This window comes from Balaenoptera borealis, assembly GCF_965194805.1.
Source record: "Balaenoptera borealis genome assembly, chromosome: 1".
In the NCBI taxonomy this organism is placed as follows: Eukaryota; Metazoa; Chordata; class Mammalia; order Artiodactyla; family Balaenopteridae; genus Balaenoptera; species Balaenoptera borealis.
Window position 1 is genome coordinate 59,483,856 of NC_138860.1, and position 22,516 is coordinate 59,506,371.

General features: G+C 35.5%; 1 protein-coding gene across 1 annotated transcript in view; it reads right to left on the reverse strand.

Moving 5' to 3' along the window:
- MROH9 (maestro heat like repeat family member 9) overlaps window positions 1-12,502 on the reverse strand; it is a gene marked incomplete at its 5' end in the record, with an annotated part of 68,169 nt that extends 55,667 nt beyond the window's left edge. Inside the window, 5 exons of the mRNA XM_082344230.1 lie at window positions 1,869-2,045; window positions 4,001-4,147; window positions 4,545-4,794; window positions 11,811-11,890; window positions 12,428-12,502. Of these exons, the coding sequence (XP_082200356.1) occupies window positions 1,869-2,045; window positions 4,001-4,147; window positions 4,545-4,794; window positions 11,811-11,890; window positions 12,428-12,502 (729 nt within the window). The remainder of the gene's footprint in view (window positions 1-1,868; window positions 2,046-4,000; window positions 4,148-4,544; window positions 4,795-11,810; window positions 11,891-12,427) is intronic.
- Between the last annotated feature and the right edge of the window lie 10,014 nt (window positions 12,503-22,516).

The following is a 22,516-nucleotide window of genomic DNA, read 5'->3' on the forward strand; positions in this document are numbered from 1 at the left end:
AGTGATGTTGAGCGTCTTTTCATGTGTTTGTTGGCCATCTGTACGTCTTCTTTGGAGAAATGTCTATTTAGGTCTTCTGCCCATTTTTTGATTGGGTTTTTGGTTTTTTTTTTTGATATTGAGCTGCATGAGCTGTTTGTATATTTTGGAGATTAATCCTTTGTCATTTGCTTCATTGGCAAATATTTTCTCCCATTCTGTGGGTTGTCTTCTAATCTTGTTTATGGTTTCCTTTGCTGTGCAAAAGCTTTTAGGTTTAATTAGGTCCCATTTGTTTATTTTGGTTTTTATTCTCATTACTCTAGGAGATGGGTCAAAAAAGATCTTGCTGCGATTTATGTCATAGAGTGTTCTGCCTATGTTTTCCTCTAAGAGTTTTATAGTGTCTTGCCTTACATTTAGGTCTTTAATCAATTTTGAGTTTATTTTTGTGTATGGTGTTAGGTAGTGTTCTAACTTCATTCTTTTACATGTGGCTGTCCAGTTTTCCCAGAACCACTTATTGAAGAGGATATCTTTGCTCCATTGTATATTCTGGCCTCCTTTGTCATAGATTAGGTGACCATAAGTGCATGGGTTTGTCTCCCAAAGTTTATTTTAAATAAAATAATAAAAATTCAGCTATGTTATAAGGCTGATCTAGGCTTTTCATCTCAATATGTCTAGAGACTGTACAAGTATTTGAAATGGATACATGAAGATAGTGTCACAAATGCATGTTTCTGACCCCCTTCATACTGAACTGAACTGATTTAAGCAATCAGATATGCAATTAGTAGAGTATGTTTAAAAATCACAGTGAAGGGTGAGTTATGGAACAGAGACTGAAAATACAGTATCCATAAGAGAGAAAAATGTTCAGAGATAGTCTGAGGCTTCTTAGAAGGCAGGCAATAGTGTTATTCAAAATATAGGAAACCTCAGTAAATATTGGCAATTATGAGATACCTATTTGTTCTCCATCTGAAAGGCAACAGTTAAAAAGTCTGATAATATCCAGGTGTTTGTGAAGGTTGAGGAAATGGGTACTCTAATATTCACAGGAATGCAGAATGAAGGACAATTGTGCATTACTAACCTTTAACCTATTCATACTTTTTGGCCTATTATTTTTCTTAGCATTTCTAAGTACATACTCACATACATGCAAAAGGATGACCATTTTTGTATTGTTTGAAGTAGAAAAACCCACAATATACCTCAATGTTCATCAACTGAAGAATAGTTAAGTAGATCATAATACATCAACACTATAAGATATAAGCTGTAGTTAAAATAATGAAGCAAATCTATGAAGGTATCTGTTGGGTATACTGTTCAGTGAAAAAATCAAATTGCAGAACCATATGTAAATATGATGTAACTTTAATAAAGAAAAACTAAGTAACAAAGCTATGTATATCCGTGTGCGTGTATATTTGTATGTGTACGTAGCTGTTTGGCAGGACACACATCACACAGACATGGCTAGGGATGAGATTGGGGTGGAGAGGATAGTAAAGAAGGATTTCTGCTATGTCTTTAGCATGTTTTACAATGAAAGTACTCAAGAATTACTTGTTATACATTTAAAATAAATGGTGGTTTAAAAATATTCTAGGAAAGAGAGAAATAAGAAGGAAAGTAAGGATGGAAGAATTTATAAGTTTACAAATAACATTGATTGTGGTCCAAAGAGGAGAATCCAGAGAGTCAGCAAAAGCCTGGTTTTGACACACTCATACTGTTTGTGGAAAGCATGAGGCATCTTAATCAATTGAGAAACTCTGCCCTAATTGACATAAAGTCATGTAGGATATTAACTCCTTTCCCAGTATCCCAACCTACTAGTATGATAATACGAAGCAGGCATCTAACACTCTCTAGACCCAAGACTTGGAAAGCAGCACTGCGGAAATGCAGTCTTCAGAAGCACGTGGCATGATTACTCTGTGACTTACATATCCCTTGACTTTCCTGGATGCAAAGCTTAGCACTCTGCTGATGATCACCATGGCTCTCTCCTGCATGTACAAATTATCTTCACTCATCCACACAGCCATTTCCTGTTGAAAACACAAGAACTATCCTAGAACCATGGTGTTCCCATTTCCACAGGTCCCTTTCTTCTGATCACCACCTTCACCAAGTCAAGTTTCCCCATATCCTCCCAATGGTTTCACACCTATCCTCTATTTATTTTAAAAATATGACAATAAGCTGGGATATTACTGTCTAGTATAATACTTCATCTGCCATATAGCTACACCTGGGTTTTATTTTATTTAATTCTATCCAACAAGTATTTACCAATATCCACTATAACAGTCACTTTGCCAGGCATCATGAAAGGTTTAACATGAGGCTATGAGGCTGATTATCATCAGCTGCTTCTCCTTCTCTTTTTCTTTCACAATACATATTCTCTCTCTTTTTAAAACCATAGGATCTGATTTGCAGTTTTAAAAAAGAATCAAATGTTATTTGATCCTGAAATGTCATTTTATCCCAGAATTGCCTCTGTAAATTTACCATCCAGATATTTTCTGACTCATGGTTTAGAGTATATTCCTGGAGCCAGCTCGATGAGAAAGTTCTTGCTAATTTTGATTCATTGCTAAATATGGTCTGTCTTGCTGTAGCTTCTACCTATTTGTTCTAAATCCTCAGATACTTAAGGAAGGAAGAAGACTACATATGCCTTACATGTTACACCATTAGTAGACTTCTTAAGACAGATTGTTGGAGTCATTAGTATTTATGCCAATGGTTGGCCAAATCTCATCCCCTTCTCTTGCTCCCATTGTGTAAAACTGTTCTGAAGTTTGTTTCCTAGGGCAGAAGAGTCTCTAAATCTCAGGGCGCTCAGCCTATTCCTTTTCCAGGAGTGAGGCTCAACTCTTTTTGAGGATCAGGGGAGTTTCTAGATGTGGTAGGTAAAAGAACAATGTGGTTAAGTAACAGGCTCCCAAGTTAGAGTAGGTCCTCTACTCATTAGATGCACACATATTATTTCTCCTCTCTCTGCTTCCATTTCCTTATCTGCAAATGAGAGAAATAATTTTAACTTTCTCATAGGGTTATTTTAAGGATTAAATTAAAAAACCTATATATTAAGTATTCAGCTTAGTGCCTGACATAGAGTAAATCCTCAATAAGCAGCCTAGGGTGGTAGAAAGAGCACACATGGGGAGAGGGTTGTAATAATGGGGTAATAACCACTTTACAGGATTGTGAGGTTAAAATGTTTTAAATGCATGGAAAATATTTGGCTTAAATTAGGCAGAAGTTACCTCAGTATATTTTATTATCCCCCCCATTTCTCCTAATCTTCATATATACCAGTTCTGCTTCTTTCCTTGAATGTATTTTATGATTTGCAAATCCCATGATTCTCATGGTACAGTAAGTAAATCTAGTTTCTCAGTATTTTCAGACAGCTGCCTCCTGATGCCATCATGTTAAAAATGCAAAATTAAAGGTCATAAAATGCCAGATCAGTCTCTGTCTCTGCCTGGCACATTAAAAACACAGTCAAATCTTGGATGTGAAAAGTAGGGTTATGGATGGTTATTAGAACTTCCTTTGATACTAGGGTGTCTGCAAATATAGGATGCTCATGGGATTCCTTAGCCCAGGGTTGTTAGGGAAGAACATGCATATAGATATTATCAAAATATGGTTCATTGTTAGGTGGACCTGAAGGTGGTTTAGGCCAGTCAACGTATGCTCTGCTACCCCGTATTGTGTTTACTCTTACATTGCTACATAACCCTTGGCTTCTTAAGTGTCTGTTGCCATTCTCCCAAAATTGGATTCTTAAAATTGTGTCTCTGTAATTCAAATAAAAGGAAGTGATTTTATTTGGGAGATAATGACACATTCTGAAAGGTAAAGAAAAATTTTCAGCTGCCAAATACTTGAAGGAGATGTAAGTATGGCAAATGGTAAATAATAAGTAAAATATAGTATACCCTTTAGATTTATGACAAGAAAATGAGAATACTTATTTTCCCTTTACCTTTAAGATTTGCAGTTTGTAGAGGTCTTTAGACACTAAGATCAGAAGAGTGTCCTCAAATATGTTTAAAATAGTTCGGTATAAATTCTGAAAAACAAGAAATTTGCACAACCAGCCAGCCAGCCTTAGATAAAATTTTACCAATGCCTATAGTTTTGCATCCTGGGGTCCTGAGTTCTCCCCATAAACTGAAGGTAAGAAAGGAGAGAGGTAGCTCTGGAGATGAGACCTCATTCAATACAATATGCCATGAATTGCTTTAATACCTTACGGAGCAAGTGAACTGTGTAGCTATGCTGAGAAATAAAAACCACAGATGTTGCTGATCTTACTACAGGATTCTTCCTACCTCCATTTTTCTTAGCTCCTATTTCCTTCTTTGCAGCCCTTGCCAGTAAACTTGCTGTTTTTGTCAAACAAATTAACCAAAATCTCTTCACCCATTTGTTCCTATAGATCCTATACAATCCTTTAAATCCCATGGGTTATAGAATTCACAAGGAGCCCAGGGATAGAGATTAGTGCTAGAATATGCTGTTTATCTATTATATATAAAAAGAATGAAGGAGAAAACAAAGATTACAACTTTTGGACAGACTTTCTGTGGGATTGCTGTGGTACATGACGATGTCTCATGACTAAAGGAAGCAAGTCTTACCTCCAGGTCCTCTTGGTCATCCTCATTCTTCCCAATTTCTTTCACTTTGTCAAGACTTGGTATAGCAAATGCCATTTTAAACGACAATTCTACTATCTTCAGTTGAGTTTCATATTGCAATAAGGGATCCACGAAGCTGACAAGAAAAGGTATAATTATTAAATTGAGGAAAGAACGGATACAACCTAACTTTAGTGGGTTTTTTCTTAGTTTAAGCGACAGTGTACTAGAAAATGAGGCCCAACTTTCGGCTTTATATAACATGGGTTTTAAATATTAGTGAAAAAATAACAATGGTGCTTTAAATATAAAGGAATTGGGGGCTTCCCTGATGGCGCAGTGGTTGAGAATCTGCCTGCCAATGCAGGGGACACGGGTTTGAGCCCTGGTCTGGGAAGATCCCACATGCCGCGGAGCAATTGGGCCCATGAGCCACAACTACTGAGCCTGCGCGTCTGGAGCCTGTGCTCCGCAACAAGAGAGGTCACGACAGTGAGAGGCCCACACACAGCGATGAAGAGTGGCCCCCTCTCGCCACAATTAGAGAAAGCCCTCGCACAGGAACGAAGACCCAACACAGACAGACATAAATAAATAAATAAATAAATAAATTTATTTTAAAAAATTAAAAAATTAAAAAAAATAAAGGAATCATATTTTTTGGTAAAAATCATTTATAATCTGTTATTTAGAGTTCATAATATATTTCTGCATAGACATAATAATGTAAAAGGTGGTTACCTACACAGCCAAGCCCATAAAGCCATGCTGAGATTTAGGTAGTTGAAATATATTACTGCCACATTTTCTCTAGTCCATGATACAATGTTTCTTACATTTAATGTTTCTGATATTGGGATACATCTTCCAATTTATGGCAAAAGAAACCTTCCCATCAGCAGCTAAAAAGATAAGTTGTGACACAGCTATTGCTCCTTCAATAAGTGTGACCTGGATAACAGTGCCTCCTGATTTTTTTGTGTTAAAAATAATTTTTCTAAAAAAGATGGTAATATAGTTGGTAAGGTAGAAAATCTTGTGCTGAACTCAGAATCTTTTTCCTTTACTGGAGAAGAAGACCTAAATATCCGATATCCATTGTTTGAAATGGCATTTCTTGGATTATATTAGATAATTTTCAAATCTTGGGAGGATTGATTTGACTTATTCATGGGCAATGGATTTTCAGACTCTGAACAGCTACCTATCAAAAGCTTCCAGTAGTATTTTCAGTTGTAGTTTCTAGAGATATATGATTTTGTTTAGAAAAATGCAAAATTAATATTTTGATAAAATAGAAAATAGTGTCTTTTAATGTACTTTGAAATCATATTGCCAGTCCTAAAAATGCTAAAATGGTCCATGTCATGAACAAGGATTAGGATAGTAGTGTGATACTCTAATGCCATTCATAACTGCTTATGGACTAAAGAATCTTCACATTTTAAGTGTGAAGAAGGGTGAGAGTCAGATATTGGTGATACTAAAGAAGAAAGTCCAATGTAAATGTATAGGTCAACATCGGGAATTATCAGCAAGTATACATTGTTTTTTGGGCTACATGTAATTGATTTTCAAAAGAACAAGTATTAAATTACTAATGTGTTTTACAAACAATGACATCTTAGAAATAAGAATGGCAGTGTAAAGCCTTTTTTATATTCCAAGATATATAACCAGGTGGTATAGAAAGAAACTTGAGAAGGAAGAATAAGCATCCCTCACAAATTACTGTATGCTTTTGTTAAATTTTTGAGTGAAATGTTTTTTCAGATATTAAAGTGAAGTGAGAAGTAGAGGTAAGCCAAATGTACTTAAATATTTATTGAAAATTTTTATTTTTTCCTATTATGAAGCAATAAGTATTATATAAGATCAGTAAGCAAAATTTTTACAAGTATAATTTCAAGAATCACAATTGAATAAAGGAAAGTAGATGCCTCCTAATAAAAGCATGGGAAAATTATACTGAACATGATCAGAAATAAATCAGGAAGGCTATATTAATATGATACAAGTCTAATTCAAGTGAAAGAGTATTAAGAGAGATATATGCAATCATTATAAAATAATAAAAGAAATAGTTATTAATACAAAAGCTCTCAAACCACACAGAAACAAAATTGAAAAATTATTAAACAGAATTATTAAAATATATAATAATTTTATGAAAAATTATTAAATTATTAAAGATTTAAGGAGAAATAGACACAGATATAGGAGATGATTAAGCATTCAATTATTAGTATATGGTAGATAAAAATAAAAATTCTGCAAAAGGAGAGACCTTTAATATAATTAATAAGGAGGTATAAATTGTATTAATTGAGATAACAAGGATTATCTTTTCAGATAATCATGGAATGCTGACAAATATTTACCATATACTTAGCCATAGAAAGTTTCAAAATATAAAAGGATATATATTTCATTCTCTAATCACAATGAGAAGTCTATTTTAAAAATTAGAAAATTTAAAGTACTTAAATACTGTCAAGATTTTTTTCTTATTTAAAATGAGGGAAAAAAATAAACTAAACATGTAATTTAAGATTTTAAAAGGACTAAAAATACAACCAAAGACATGAAGGACGTAAGCAAAATAAATGCATTATGAAAAAAAAAGAAAAGGAGAAATAATAAGTATAATGGCAAGTTTAAAAAAAGATTTAAAAGATAAGAAATCATAAGAGACTACTACAAGCAACTATATGCCAATAAAATGGACAACCTAGAAGAAATGGACAAATTCTTAGAAAGGTACAACCTTCCAAGACTGAACCAGGAAGAAATAGAAAATATGAATAGACTAAGCACAAGTCCAGGACCAGATGGCTTCACAGGCAAATTCCATCAAATATTTAGAGAAGAGTTAACACCTATCCTTCTGAAACTCTTCCAAAAAATTACAGAGGAATGAACACTCCCAAGCTCATTCTATGACACCATCATCACCCTGACACCAAAACCAGATAAAGATATTACAACAAAGAAAATGACAGGCCAATATCACTGATGAACATAGATAGATGCAAAAATCCTCAACAAAATACTAGCATACCGAATCCAACAACACATTAAAAGGATCACACACCATGGTCAAGTAAGTGGGATTTATCCCAGGGATGCAAGGATTCTTCAATATCTGCAAATCAATCAATGTGAGACACAACATCAATAAATTGAAGAATAAAAATGGTATAATATCTCAATAGATGCAGAAAAACTTTTTAACAAAATTCAACACCCATTTATGATAAAAACTCTCCAGAAAGTGAGAATAGAGGGAACCTACCTCAACATAATAAAGGCCATATATGACAGACACACAGCAAACATCATTCTCAATGGTGAAACACTGAACACATTTCTTCTAAGATCAGGAACAAGACAAGGATGTCCACTGTCACCACTATTATTCAACATAGTTTTGGAAATCCTAGCCATGGCAATCAGAGAAGAAAAAGAAATAAAAGGAATCCAAACTGAAAAAGAAGACGTAAAACTGTCACTGTTTGCAGATGACATGATACTATACATAGAAAACTCTGAAGATGTTATCAGAAAACTACTAGAGCTCATCAAGGAATCTGGTAAAGTTGCAGGATACAAAATTAATGCACAGAAATCTCTTGCATTCCTATGCACTAACAGTGAAAGATCAGAAAGAGAAATCAAGGAAATAATCCCATTTACCATCACATCAAAAAGAATAAAATACCTAGGAATAAACCTACCTAAAAAGGTAAAAGACCTGTACTCAGAAAACTATAAGATACTAATGAAAGAAATCAAAGATGACACAAACAGATGGAGAGATATAACATGTTCTCAGATTGCAAGATCAATATTGTGAAAATTACTATACTACCCAAAGCAATCTACAGATTCAATGCAATCCTTATCAAATTACCAATGGCGTTTTTCACAGAATTAGAATAAAACATTTTACAATTTGTATGAAAACATAAAGACCACAAAAGCCAAAGTAATCCTGAGAAAGAAGAACGGAGCTGGAGGAATCAGGCTCCCATGACTTCAGACTATACTACAACACTACAGTCATCAAAGCAGTATGATACTGGCACAAAACAGAAATATAGATCAGTGGAACAGGATAGAAAGTCCAGAGATAAAACCATGCACCCATGGTCACCCAATCTATGACAAAGGGGGCAAGAATATATAATGGAGAAAAGACGGTCTCTTCAATAAGTTGTCCTGGGAAAACTGGACAGCTCCATGTAAAAGAATGAAATTAGAACACTCCCTAACACCACACACAAAAATAAACTCAAGGGGCTTCCCTGGTGGCACAGTGGTTGAGAATCTGCCTGCCAATGCAGGGGACACGGGTTCAAGCCCTGGTCTGGGAAGATCCCACATACCATGGAGCAACTAAGCCTGTGCACCACAACTACTGAGCCTGCGCATCTGGAGCCTGTGCTCCGCAACAAGAGAGGCCGCGATAGTGAGAGGCCTGCGCACCATGATGAAGAGTGGCCCCTGCTTGCTGCAACTGGAGAAAGCCCTTGCACAGAAACGAAGACCCAACACAGGCAAAAATAAATAAATAAATAAATAAATAAGTGAAATTCTAAAAAAAAAAAAAAAAAAAAACTCAAAATGGATTAAAGACCTAAATGTAAGGCTGGATACTATAAAACTCTTAGAGGAAAACATAAAAAACTCTTTGACATAAGTCATAGCAAGATCTTTTTCAATATACCTCCTAGAGTAATGAAAATAAAAACAAAAATAAACAAATGGGACCTAATTAAACTTAGCTTTTCCACAGCAAAGGAAACCATAAACAGAATGAAAAGACAACCCTCATAAAGGGAGAAAATATTTGTGAATGAAGCAACTGACATGGGATTAATCTCCAAAATATGCAAACGTCTCATGCAGCTCAATATCAGAAAAACAAACAACCCAATCAAAAAAATAGGCAGAAGATCTAAATAGACATCTCTCCAAAGAAGACACACAGATGGCTAAAAAGCACATGAAAAGCTGCTCAACATCACTAATTATTAGAGAAATGCAAATCAAAACTCCAATAAAGTATCACCTCACACCAATCAGAATGGCCATCATCAAAAAATCTAGAAACAATATATGCTGGAGAGGGTGTGGGGAAAAGGGAACCCTCCTACACTGTTGGTAGGAATGTAAACTGTTACAGCAACTATGGAGAACAGTATGGACGTTCCTTAAAAAACTAAAAATAGAGCTACCATATGATCCAGCAACCCCACTCCTGGGCATATATCTGGAGAAAAACATGGTTCAAAAGGATATATGCACCCCAATGTTCATTGCAGTATTATTTACAATAGCCAGGACATGGAAGCAACCTAAATGTTCATTGACAGATGAATGGATAAAGAAGGTGTGGTATGTATACACAGTGGAATATTACTCAGCCATAAAAAAGAATGAAATAATGCCATTTGCAGTGACATCAATGGACCTAGAGATTGTCATACTGGGTGAAGTAAGTCAGACAAAGAGAGACAAATATCATGTGATATTGTTTATATGTGGAATCTAAAAAAAGTGTACAAATGAACTTATCTACAAAGCAGAAATAGAGTTACAGATGTAGAGAACAAACTTATGGTTACCACGGGGTAAGGGGGAAGGGATAAATTGGAAGATTGGGGTTGACAGATACACACTACTATATATAAAATAGATAACTAATAAGGACCTACTGTATAGGACAGGGAGCTCTACTCAATAATCTCTAATGGCCTATGTGGGAAAAGAATCTAAAAAAGAGTAGATATATGTATAACTGATTCACTTTGCTGTACACCTGAAACTAACACAACATTGTAAATCAACTATACTCCAATAACAACAACAAAAAAAAGACAAGCAAAAGAGTAAGCAGAAACTAAATAATAATTAATAAAGACTAAATTAGTCAAAAAAAGAAGTAAGCTATTATATGAGTTTAATAGTAACAAATAAAATTTATTTATATTATTAAATTATACAAGTATATATGAAGGTATAACACATGTAAATCTTTATGTACCAAATTATACTTGGTCAAAATATGAAAAGCAAAATCTATAACAAATTTTAAATAATAAAGGAAAAACCATTATGTGGGAGATTTTTAGCACATTTAAGTAGACCAAAAAATTAAATTAAAATATGGAGAAGGGGATTCTAATCCAGGGTCTGCCTTTCCATGAAACCTGTAAGATAATATAATACAGTATGCCAACTTTTGTTTATATGGATCTATGTATACATGTATGAGTATCTTCTAGGTGACTAGGCTTTGACAAAACACTTATTAATAAGTGCAGTTCTTCTGGAAAACACAATCAAAAACTCTAAGAAGGTTCATCTCATCTACATTACTTTGGGTTCAGGGGAAGCAGATGCCAAAACAAGATTAGAAGTACAAGAGATTTCCAAGAGAAGGAAGGAAGGAGGAATAGGATAGGAAGAGTCTTGGACTGCAGCAAGTTCCAAGGAGGGTTCAGCTTGGCTGATGGCAATCCCTCAAGCTGAAGTCACCCATTGGAGTTATTTGTCCTACCATTATGGGTCATTGGTGAGATCAGCCTACAGGAAGTGACACCTCACAGACCGTGCTGGTAAGTCTATACAGGCAGCAGCTGGAGCTGTTGACCAATGAGGATTCCCCCACAGCAGGGCATTTTCATGGTTGCCTATCACCTAAATCAGGAACCTCACTTTCAGAATGGTATTTCAAGGCAGTATTTCAGAGCAGATACAATCTTTTATGTACCAGGATGATTATCATAATGTTGGTAAAATATAATATAATTTAGAAAATGTCAAAATTTGGGGCTATTCCATTGCCATTAAAATGAAAATATGATTTTACAGAGAAATTAAAAATTAAGACAAAGCAAAAATGAAAAGTAGTATAGAAAATTGAATGTGCAACCTGCTTATGATTCTGCAATAGTTAGATGGTCCGCCTATTCATGCAATACAGAAAGGTTTAAAAAGAACATGAGAAAGAAAGAACTAATAGTTGCTGAATTAGGGTGGTGGAGTTTGGAGTAAATTTTTATTTTTCACATTTTTGATATGTATCTATTACATTTTTAAAAAGGTATTCAATCAGTGATATGAGAGCATTAAAGCTTATTATACCTGGAGTTCATGGCCAGGATCATGGCTTGATTACTTAACAGGCCTGAGTATGCATCCCATAGGCTGGCAGCTGTTTGTGCCTATAAGTACCAGGAGAGAGAAAAGAATCAATGATGACAGACCTGTGGGGCTCATAACATCATGTGTAATTCTGTCTTTTACAGAAACCAAAGGGACCAAATTGGACTTGAAATATAAGCCCAAGGGTTTATAGAAGTGTTGAGACCAGACAAACTGTAATTTAAACCTATGCGTGATACTAAATGCTGGCCTTTTACAGCCAACCACTGCGCTTATATAATTAGCATTTCCAGACAAAAATTTATTAGGAATGCTCTTTACCAGGTGCCCTCCTATACACCACTCTAACCATAAAGTGCAATCTACTCAGCGTGGAGTCTATCTATAAACATACCAGCAAGGTGATTTAAATCAGGCCTTACTGAAAAATGTCCAAACTCACACTACTATAGAATGGGAACCATGTACAGGTCAATGTGTAGCTGTCTAATATAACTATTTAAATTTATAAATGATAATAAATGGGATTCCATTAAGAATCTCCACTTCTTTATTCAAGAAGTTGGAGAACTGGAGAAGACCTAATAGAATAGCACCTCTTTTCTTCTGCACATCCCACTCTTCTTCATACAAGCCTCTGTTGCAATGTCACTTTCTTGTATCCGGCCCATTAATGCTGTTTATAGAAATTCTCAGCCTCTATTTCTGAAATAGCTCAAAGTTCTCTTTTAGGTACTGCTGTATAATAATGGTATTTCAAAGGGAATTTATTCCCTCTAGTGCATGGTAAATGACTGCCCCTGAATACTTCGCACATTATAAAAAAGCCTTTCTCTGTTTGCTAAGTGCTGCTTTGCTGACTCCAGCATTGAGTGCCCTGTGGGATCTATGTTCTGCCTCTGTGGAGTGTAAGAGCAATCTTGATGGATAGAGCTATATGCCTGTCTATTAAGATCGTGTTGTGGACTGCGTGTTTGAATTTTGAGAAATTTCGATGTTGAAACCCTAACCTCCAATGTGATGATATTAGGAGGTGGGGCCTTTGGGAGGTGATTAGGTTTAGATGAGGTCATGAGGGATAGCCCCTATGATGGGATTAGAGCCTTTATAAGAAGAGACATAAGAGAGCTTGCTTTCAATTTCTCTCTCCACCATGTGAGGATGCAAGGAAAGGATGGCTGTCTGAAACCCAGGAAGAAGAATCTCACCAGATACTGAATCTACCATTCTTTGATCTTGGACTTCCCAGCATCCAGAACTGTGAGAAATAAATTTCTGTTGTTTAAGCCACCCATTCTCTGGTACCATGGTAAACCAGCCCAAACAGATGAGAGAGTCAGAGAAACTTCCTGATTGGGGATCTGAATTAAAAAATGGCATCTCCCCACTAGGGATAAGCATCCTGCCATGACCTTCCTGGGGGTTACCACACTGATCATTGTCTAACACCTCTTCTCTGGGCTGTGCTCAGACTGAGTGGTTCAGAGGACTTATTCTCCTTTCTCTAAAATATTTATATTCATATCTAGCATTGGTTCCTAATAATACCAAACATGATTTTACTTAATCATGAAAGAATAATTCTTTGCTATGTATTTATTAACATACTGTACATTATTATTACTTAGAGAGCATGGAATCTTCTATATGGCAGACAACTCTCACTGTAACAGGGAAGAATAATGGTGATTGGTCTATTTTGGAAAGACATTTTTGTCCTTGTCACCACTTTCATTTAATTTGGCCAGAAATCTACTAGTTGTGTTTTTCTGGGCAGTGACTAACTGAACATTTTTTTTGATATAAGCAATGATCCTTTGGCAGTATTGTTTCAATGGGAACTTTTCTTGTAGAATATGTTCTAACTGGGCTTGAGTCCTTGGAAATTAATTTGTAACACTTTAAATTTAAAGCACTGATTCTCAACATTGGCAGAACATTAAGGGGTTAAAAAATATTGATTTTGATTCCTGGGCCACACCTCCAGAGATTTGGATTTAATAGATCTGTATTCAAGACCAGGCATCAACATTAAAAAAAAAAAAAAAAGACTTCCAGAAAATTTTGATGTACAGCCAGAATTGAGAAGCCGTTTTTAAGCCTGTAGCTTGCTTGTACAGTAATAATCATCATTAGGTTGATCTCTAATAACATGGACCTCTGCTTCCCCTCTGTTAGCTAGGATCTCTCTTTTTCATGGAGCCAAACTTGTTACCACAACTCCATCACCAGTTTATTGTTCTGCCCATATTACTTTAGCATCACATCTTTTGTTGATTCATTGATTTACAGCAATATCCCTTCCTTGTTATAAGCATGCTTTCACCTGTGCCATATATACTGCTAATGTTTATCTAATTCCAAAAGCCAGTGCACACATTGATAAGCAGTAAGGATTGTCTAACATGTACAAACTGATTCTCCAGTGGTGTCGGTATAGGGAGTTATAGGATTTAGCCAGGAATTTCACCTGCTTTACCCAATTAGGCTTTTTGTTATTGTTTCAAATATATAACATGCTCACCAGTGTTCCCAGAAATTCTTCAGTGCCCCCTCTGGGGAGGTATGATTATCATTCTGGCTTTAACTTCTATTATATGGATAAGTTCTCTTTTATATCATTTTCAATGACTCCTTAATCACTCTGGCTCTTCATTGGAAACCCGCAGTAACTGATAAAACGGTCACAATCCTGGGACTTCCCTGGTGGTGCAGTGGTTAAGTATCTGCCTACCAGTGCAGGGGACACAGGCTCAAGCCCTGGTCCAGGAAGATCCCACATGCCTCAGAGCAACTAAGCCGTGCATCACAACTACTGAGCCTGCGCTCTAGAGCGCACGAGCCACAGCTAATGAGCCCGCGTGCCACAACTACTGAAGCCCACGCACCTAGAGCCCGTGCTCCACAATGAGAAGCCACTGCAATGAGAAGCCTGCACACCGCAACAAAGAGTAGCCCCTGCTCGCCGCAACTAGAGAAAGTCCGTGTGCAACCATGAAGACCCAATGCGGCCAAAAATAAATAAATTAATCAATTCAAAAAAAAATGCTCACAATCCTGGAAATCTGTACTTTGTAATATATTTCATAACACTGGATTCTAGGGCCAGTCTGGTGGGCCTTAAGCTTCCATATTTATTATTTTGGCTTTGTTCTCTAAACTATCCATCTGCTTTTTATATATATCTTATATCATTGACATTTTTTGTTCAATATCGCTTGTCATTCTTGGCCAGAAGAATTGGAGTTGTGCCAACTTGACTAGTTTCTTAAATCTCAGATGTTTCAAATCACATACGGATAATGTGTGTTTTCTTATGCCACCTTAGCCAGGGAGAAAATGGTATTATCATAATAATCATTATTCTGAGGGAATTTGAATTCCCCTCTGGTAATTCCCAAACTATCCTGGGAATGTTCAAAGGGAGCCATGGACTTGGTCTTCTAGAATACTATGTGAGTCTGAACTTGTCCCTTAATCTTAGCTCACTAGAATGTCTCCTTTCTCTGATAATAGCAAAATGTCAAAAGTTCAGAGAGATGGGGCATCTGAATTGAGGGCATGAATATCCAATGCCCTTACCTCTTAGGCTTTCTGTCTTGTGCTGGTGCTTTACTGAAGGTAGTGATTGCTGTTGCTGATGCTCTTGTGTCCCTACCAACCCTGCCAAGGCCAGATACTGAGATAGGTGAAGGCTACACCCAGAATAAATTCACCCCCTACTCCCAAATCTAGTTAAATTATTTTCTACTACTGCAAAAAGCACCAGGACCAGTGTAACTACACTGTGCACTCTCAATATTGTAGTTCTTAACAGTTTTTACTTGTTCTTATTCATTCCTTGCTTGACTTAAAGTCTAGGGAAGATTGGTGGGACAAATTCCTGAAAGAAAGTTACTGTGCTGTTATATTATATAGAATTGCCCTACTCCTTTTTTTTTTTTTTTTAATTAATCATTCTCTTTAAACTAGTTTTGTGCCTCCACTGTCTTTTCTTAGAAAGTCCTTTTCCAGGGAGATGTGGGGCCCTCATCTCTGCACACTACTGGAAGGCCTACTTCACCAAATCTCCAGACATTTTAGGGTCTTAGCATCAACATATCTTGGCTCATGAGGGTACCCCAAATACACACTTCCCTCATCAAAAAGCCTTTGCCATCCTTACAAATCTCCCCTCTCAACCAAGAATATTATTATGGAAAGATGAAGAACTAAATATAATATCTCTGCAAGATTGAATCCCCAGGATGCAGACATTTTCAGTTGATCATCAGATAGTTGTTTAGTGTCTACTATGTACTAGGTGCTGTGTTAAGCAGTGGGGTTAGAACAGGGGCAAGACAGATAGTTTCTGCCAATAATCTCATGGGAAAGCAAACTTGAAACACAGGAAATCGCTAAGTGTTCAACAAAAGAGGATTTATAGGGATGATTAAGGGAAGCTAAACTAGCAAAGGGTATCAAGGAAAATTTGTTTTCTGAAGAAGTTTTAAGCTCAAACTTAGAGATTATGGGGGTCAGGAGAGCAGAGGAAGAGTTTTTCAAACAGAGAAACACTATGGGTTAAGGACTTGACTTGAGAAAGGGTTTGTTGCATTACAGACACAGTTCTCAACCCTCACTGAGCCTTAAAATCATTTGGATCCCTTCTAAAAATACAAATGCCTAGACTTCACCCTACACAAGTGAATCAAAATATCTGAAGGTGTGGCCCTAGCAACAGTACGTTTTTTTAAAATCTCCACACATAATCCTAATATGAAGCCAGGATTGAGTACCACTGTATCAGAGGACAGGACAGGAAACCACATGGATGGTACAAAGAAAGTAAGGAGAGTGGAAAATCATGGGGCCAGAAAGGTTGAATCACAGCTGGTCCTTTTGTGAGTAATAAAGATTACTACTCATCTCTAAGGACCATGGGAGGCATTTAATAGAAGGAGGGACAAGATCACAGGGCTGCTTTGTAGAGATTTGATTAAATATGATAAAGTTGTTGCCAAGAGAATGTTACCGAGGCGAGAGATTGTAACAGACTAGGATTAGAATACTGGCAGTGGAAAAAGAGAGATAAGTAGTGACTGGTAGCAATATCAAATGCTGCTTAAAGGTCACACAAGAAAAAGAAAATTATTCTTTGGATTTGAGACATGAAAGCCACTAGAGACCTAGATGGGAGTAGCTCAGTAGAGGGTTTCTGTAGATGCCCAGACTGGCAGGTCATTATGCTGACTAATCAGCTCAGGTCTCACATTTGGATGTGAAGTCCTCAGTTATTTGCAGACACAAATGAACAAAGAGAAAGACTCTACTAGCCAAAGCTTACTTTTCCTTTTTACATGACCAAAGTCAACAAGTGAGACTCTCAAAAAAAGTGAGATTGTATAATTGAGGCAAAACCATTTGTTTCCATTTCAGAACCATGTGTGCTGGGTACAATACTTGTCATTTTACTGATTCTGGTGTGACATATTAATACCCATTGAAACCTGATATTCTATGCCTAGAGACCTTATACCTTTCTCTTTATCATTTTTCTCTGCTGGATTTCTGCCCCTTGTGCTTTCTTTGATTTCTCTACCTCAAACAGAGAAGCGAGTGCTTCTGTTGAACTGCATTATTATTGATGGCCACTAGAGTATACTCTCTTGAGATAACTCAAAATTTATAGCATGACAGTAAAAGCAGAGAACCTCTACAAACACAGAGACCCAAATATCTCTAACTTCCTTAATGGGGAAGATTTCTACTTTTTTTCATTGGGAACAGCAAAGAGAGGAACTTTTTAAAGCTTAGGTATACATGGACATCATAACCAGTTAGTATGTCCAATATCACTGCCTAGTAATATCAACCTAGTAGTGTGTTGTTGTTTTTTTTAATTTTATTTTTAAATTGAAGTATAGTTGATTTACAGTGTTGTGCCAATCTCTGCTGTACAGAAAAGTGACTCAGCTATAAACATATAGACATTCTTTTTTTATATTCTTTTCCATTTATGGTTTATCACAGGGTATTGAATATAGTTCCCTGTGCTATATAGTAGGACCTTGTTGTTTATCCATCCTAATAGTTTACATCTGCTAATCCCAGGCTCCCAGTACTTCCCTTCTCCACCCTCCCTCCCCTTTGGCAACCTTGTGGAACCTAGAGTGTTGTTTTAAGTCCAAGTCTCAATGTGGCTTCATTCAAAAACTTGTTGGTGACTGCCTACTTTGGAGCCTTATATTCATAAATATCCATTTCAATATCTGATAGAATTCTGCTGATAAAGTTTACTGGTTTCTTTCCCTCTCATCTTTTTAATGTAATTGTATAAACCCTCAGAACTAGTAATACATGGTATTATTAGTATGTAAATATAATTTTAAAAACCCTGAGCAGAATAGGTGATGAAAACCATCATGTTCACATCAACTTCAGTGGTCCAAGAGGATGAGGATTCCTAGTTACTCTCTTACTTTTCCAAGCCTACTTAAAACTCCTTTCTCTAATATATCCCTAGTTTAGACCTGGATTAGACCTCTGAGTTAGGTCATAATGGATTATTGTAATAACAAACATTCTTCACAACTCTTCTATGATATCCATTGAAGCACAAAATTTTTTTTCAAATAATAAGATTTAGCCAGCTGGTGATGCAGACATTGTTTCCTAATCCCCACATTTTAGAAAGACCTATAGAACAGGCACTTATTTTGGAACAATTTCAAGTCAGCTTTACCCTGTCCATCTAGTACTTTAATTTGCCATCTGTTATGCCTTTTATTATCTACTTTGACAATATTAATGTTATCTATGAACACTAATAATTCTGGATAGGTCATATTAACAAACTGCTTCTCTATTCAGTATTGAAAGTTTCCCCTTTAAATGAATAGATCTCTAATGTGCAGAAAAAGTCTTTGTTTTTATCCTCATTAGTCAATGTTATCTGGTTGTTGGAAGTGATAATACTGACTTAGCAAGTCTAACCCGTGGAGAACCACAAACATTTCAGTAGGTAGTCTATTGACCCTTGAAGGCAAGATAGAGAGTATTAGCTCAGTGATTATGTTAATATGCACACATTAAAAAAACTTTCACATTTCTTTTTACTATTACTATTGGGTAGACATTTAACAATAGCAGTTAGAATGAACCACAAAAGTATATTTTAATTATATGAATACCTAAGGTATTAATCTCTCCTCAAACCGTCCTCCTAGAGCATTATTTAAACTGTCTTGTCAGTGAACATTCTGATGTGCCAGATCACTAATACACACACCTCAATCCATCCACAAGGAGAAACTCTTTGGTTCTGTCCTGAGTTGATTCTTTAGTACGTTTTCATGTGTCTCAGATCAAAGCCATGAGATCTTGGGATTTCTTAAAATGTCACAATACAATGTCTAACTAATAGTAGTCTCAGAAGGAAAGAATGAAGAAAACATAAGGAAGAAAATTTTCCAATAAATAATGCAAGATCTTCTCAAAGATAAATGGCTGGAATCTTTAGACTGAAACATGAGTAAGTGTTTAACATATTTGAATAAAAAATACACCTAAAACTATTTTTATGAAATTTCAGTCTAGCCAAGATGAAGAAAAATCTTAAAGGCTTCCAGAAAGAGAAAACAGGTGACAAAAGCTAGAGAATCAGATCATGATCAGATTTTTCATTGGTTATACTGGATACCAGAAAAAATGTAAGTTATGCCTCAGATTTTATTTTTTAGAGAAAATGATTTGCAACCTAGGGAAATGGCTGGAATCATAATTGATGATAGCTGTTCTTATGGTGGTATTTTAAAAAACTCATCTATATTGCATCATTTTAAAAAATGGAAACATAGCACTTTTGTAAAACTAAAAAAGCATTTAAAATTGATCATATATCCACTTCACAAACAAAAAATCTCTAAGTTCCCAGAGACAGACATTGTGCAGGTCACATTCTGCTGCAATAATGGTATGAGATTATATGTTAAAAATAAAAGAATGGAATAATGGATATCTATATGCAAAAAGATGAATTGATATTCCTACCTCACACCTACACAAAAATAACTCAAAATAGATAATAGATCTAAATCTAAGAGCTAAAACTATAAATCCTTTAGAAGAAAACATAGGAGAAAATCTTTGTCACTTTTGGTTTAGGCAAAATTTCCTTAGATAAAGACCCCAAAGCACAGTCAACAAAAGAAAAAAAAGATAAATTGGACTTGATCAATGCTAAAACTTTTTGCTCTTCAAAAGACACAATTAAGGAAAGGAAAAAAAATATCAATGTACTGGGAGAAAATATTTGCAAATCATATATTCTACACTCAATAACTGTAAATCTATAAAATACCCCTAGATAAATGATTAAGAAATATTTAAGGTATACATGAAGAAAAAACTTTACTGAAAATTCAAGTAAGTGAGAGAAAAAAATATGTTCCTGATGACAAGACAATAATTTAAATAAATTCTCCATAAACTAATCTATAAATTTAGTATAATTCTAATCAAATGCCAAAAGAAATTCTGGGAGAAATTTCACAAGCACAGTCCGAAATTCTTCTGAAAGTGTAAATGAGTAAAATTAGCCAATACATTTTTTTCTTTTCATTTTGAATTTTATTTTATTTTATTTTTACACAGCAGGTTCTTATTAGTTATCTATTTTATACATATTAGTGTATATATGTCAATCCCAATCTCCCAATTCATACGTTTGTTCTCTACATCTGTGTCTCTATTTCTGCCTTGCAAACCGGTTCATCTGTACCATTTTTCTAGATTCCACATATGCGTTAATATACAATATTTGTTTTTCTTTTTCTGACTTCACTCTGTATGACAGTCTCTAGGTCCATCCACATCTCTACAAATGACCCAATTTCGTTCCTTTTTATGGCTGAGTAATATTCCATTGTATATATGCACCACATCTTCTTTATCCATTCATCTGTTGATGGACATTTAGGTTGCTTCTATGACCTTAGCCAATACATTTTTGAAAAAGAGGAATAACTGTATAGATTCGCCAAATTAGATGCAGAAAGAGTTTGTGTTATATAGCCGAGCTATCTATAATAGTTTAAAAGTGTGACAGTTTCTTTATTGCTGTGATTTGGTAAGATAACATTGACTATTCTGGCTGAAACCAAAAGATTCTGCTGAAGCTGCTGCTGCCAGCTGTCAAAGGCATTGATAATGTTGCTAGTGCTTGCTGATGGAGTCCCATGACTGCTGATACCCATTATCAAGTTAACTGGCTTATTTCACTTAGCATAATACCCTCCAGGTCTATCAATGTTGTAGCAAATGGCAAGATTTCATTCTTTTTTAGGACTGAGTAATATTCCATTGTATATATATGTACCACATATTCTTTATCCATTTATTTGTCAGTGGACAGTTAGGTTGCTTACATATCTTGACTACTGTAAATAATGCTGCAATGAACATGGGGGACATATATATTTTCAAATTAGTGTTTTTGTTTTCTTCAAATAAATACAAAGGATTTGAGTTGCTGGGTCGTACTAATATAATATTGTAATTCAACTATATTTCAATTTAAAAAGATAGAGAAAACTAGGGTTGCACAAAAGATGCTCTCACTTCATAGCAAAAACCACAGGTGACCTCATTCACTCTCACCATTTTAGCCACTCATTGTTTCTCTCTCTTTTACAGCAGCCCCATCTTTCTGGGACTCAGAAGCTGGGACTGTGCTATTGCGAGATTCTTCCCCCTCTTCTACCAGCCCATTGTCCTTGAATCACACTATGCACCTTGATAATATCTTCACACAAGATATGTTCTTCCCTTGCAGGCTCTTCCATCCTGGTAGTTCTGTCTCATCTGGAGTGGTCCAGACATGCCCGAATTCTAACAAGAATTCAATTTAGGCTCAAATTGTGACCTCTACATGAAACAAGTTTGCTTTTCGTCCCATGAACCATTTGACCATCTCCTTTCTATAGACAACTATTTCCAGCCTAAGTCTATGTCATTATCTTGACTATAATTTGGTTTTTGGACTTGATCTTGTCCATAGCTAAGTGAAATATAGACCCTGATTCTGAAAAACAAATTAAGAACTGAAATTGTAGTGCAGGTTTTACCTTCTTAGGACCATATTCTTACTTTACAGGCTTAGCAACTGTCTTACTGATTCCTGCTATGACTCCAGAGATAAATTGGTGAGTCTAATAAACTTGTTTCTGTAATATAAATGGCATAAATTAGCTCTTTATGTTTTCTAGATTTACTGTTCACTTCATATTGTCAGTAAAACTCTTCATCACTCTATTGGCAATGACTGTGTTTAGACTATTCTATTTCTCTAACAGTGTATACATTCCACTAGGTCAAAACAAAGTATATTTATTTTGCATTGATGGCAAATCTCCATTTTGCAATCCCTACTAGCAATGAAACAAAATAAAACAAAAAAAGACTTTCAAATTCACACAGTAAGATACTTTGCTCTCTATTAATTTACTTTATTAATTAAGATCCCTCTTCCCCAGAGAAATAAAAAGGGATTGGGGGTGGCTTAGAGGCAAAGAAAAAAATCCAATGATATAAAATTAAAATAAAGATAAAAATTAAGATAAAATTGATGATTTGAGGATGAGGGACATTCACAGACATACATAGTAAACAGCACCTTTACAAGAGCAAGAGATGGATTTCAAATT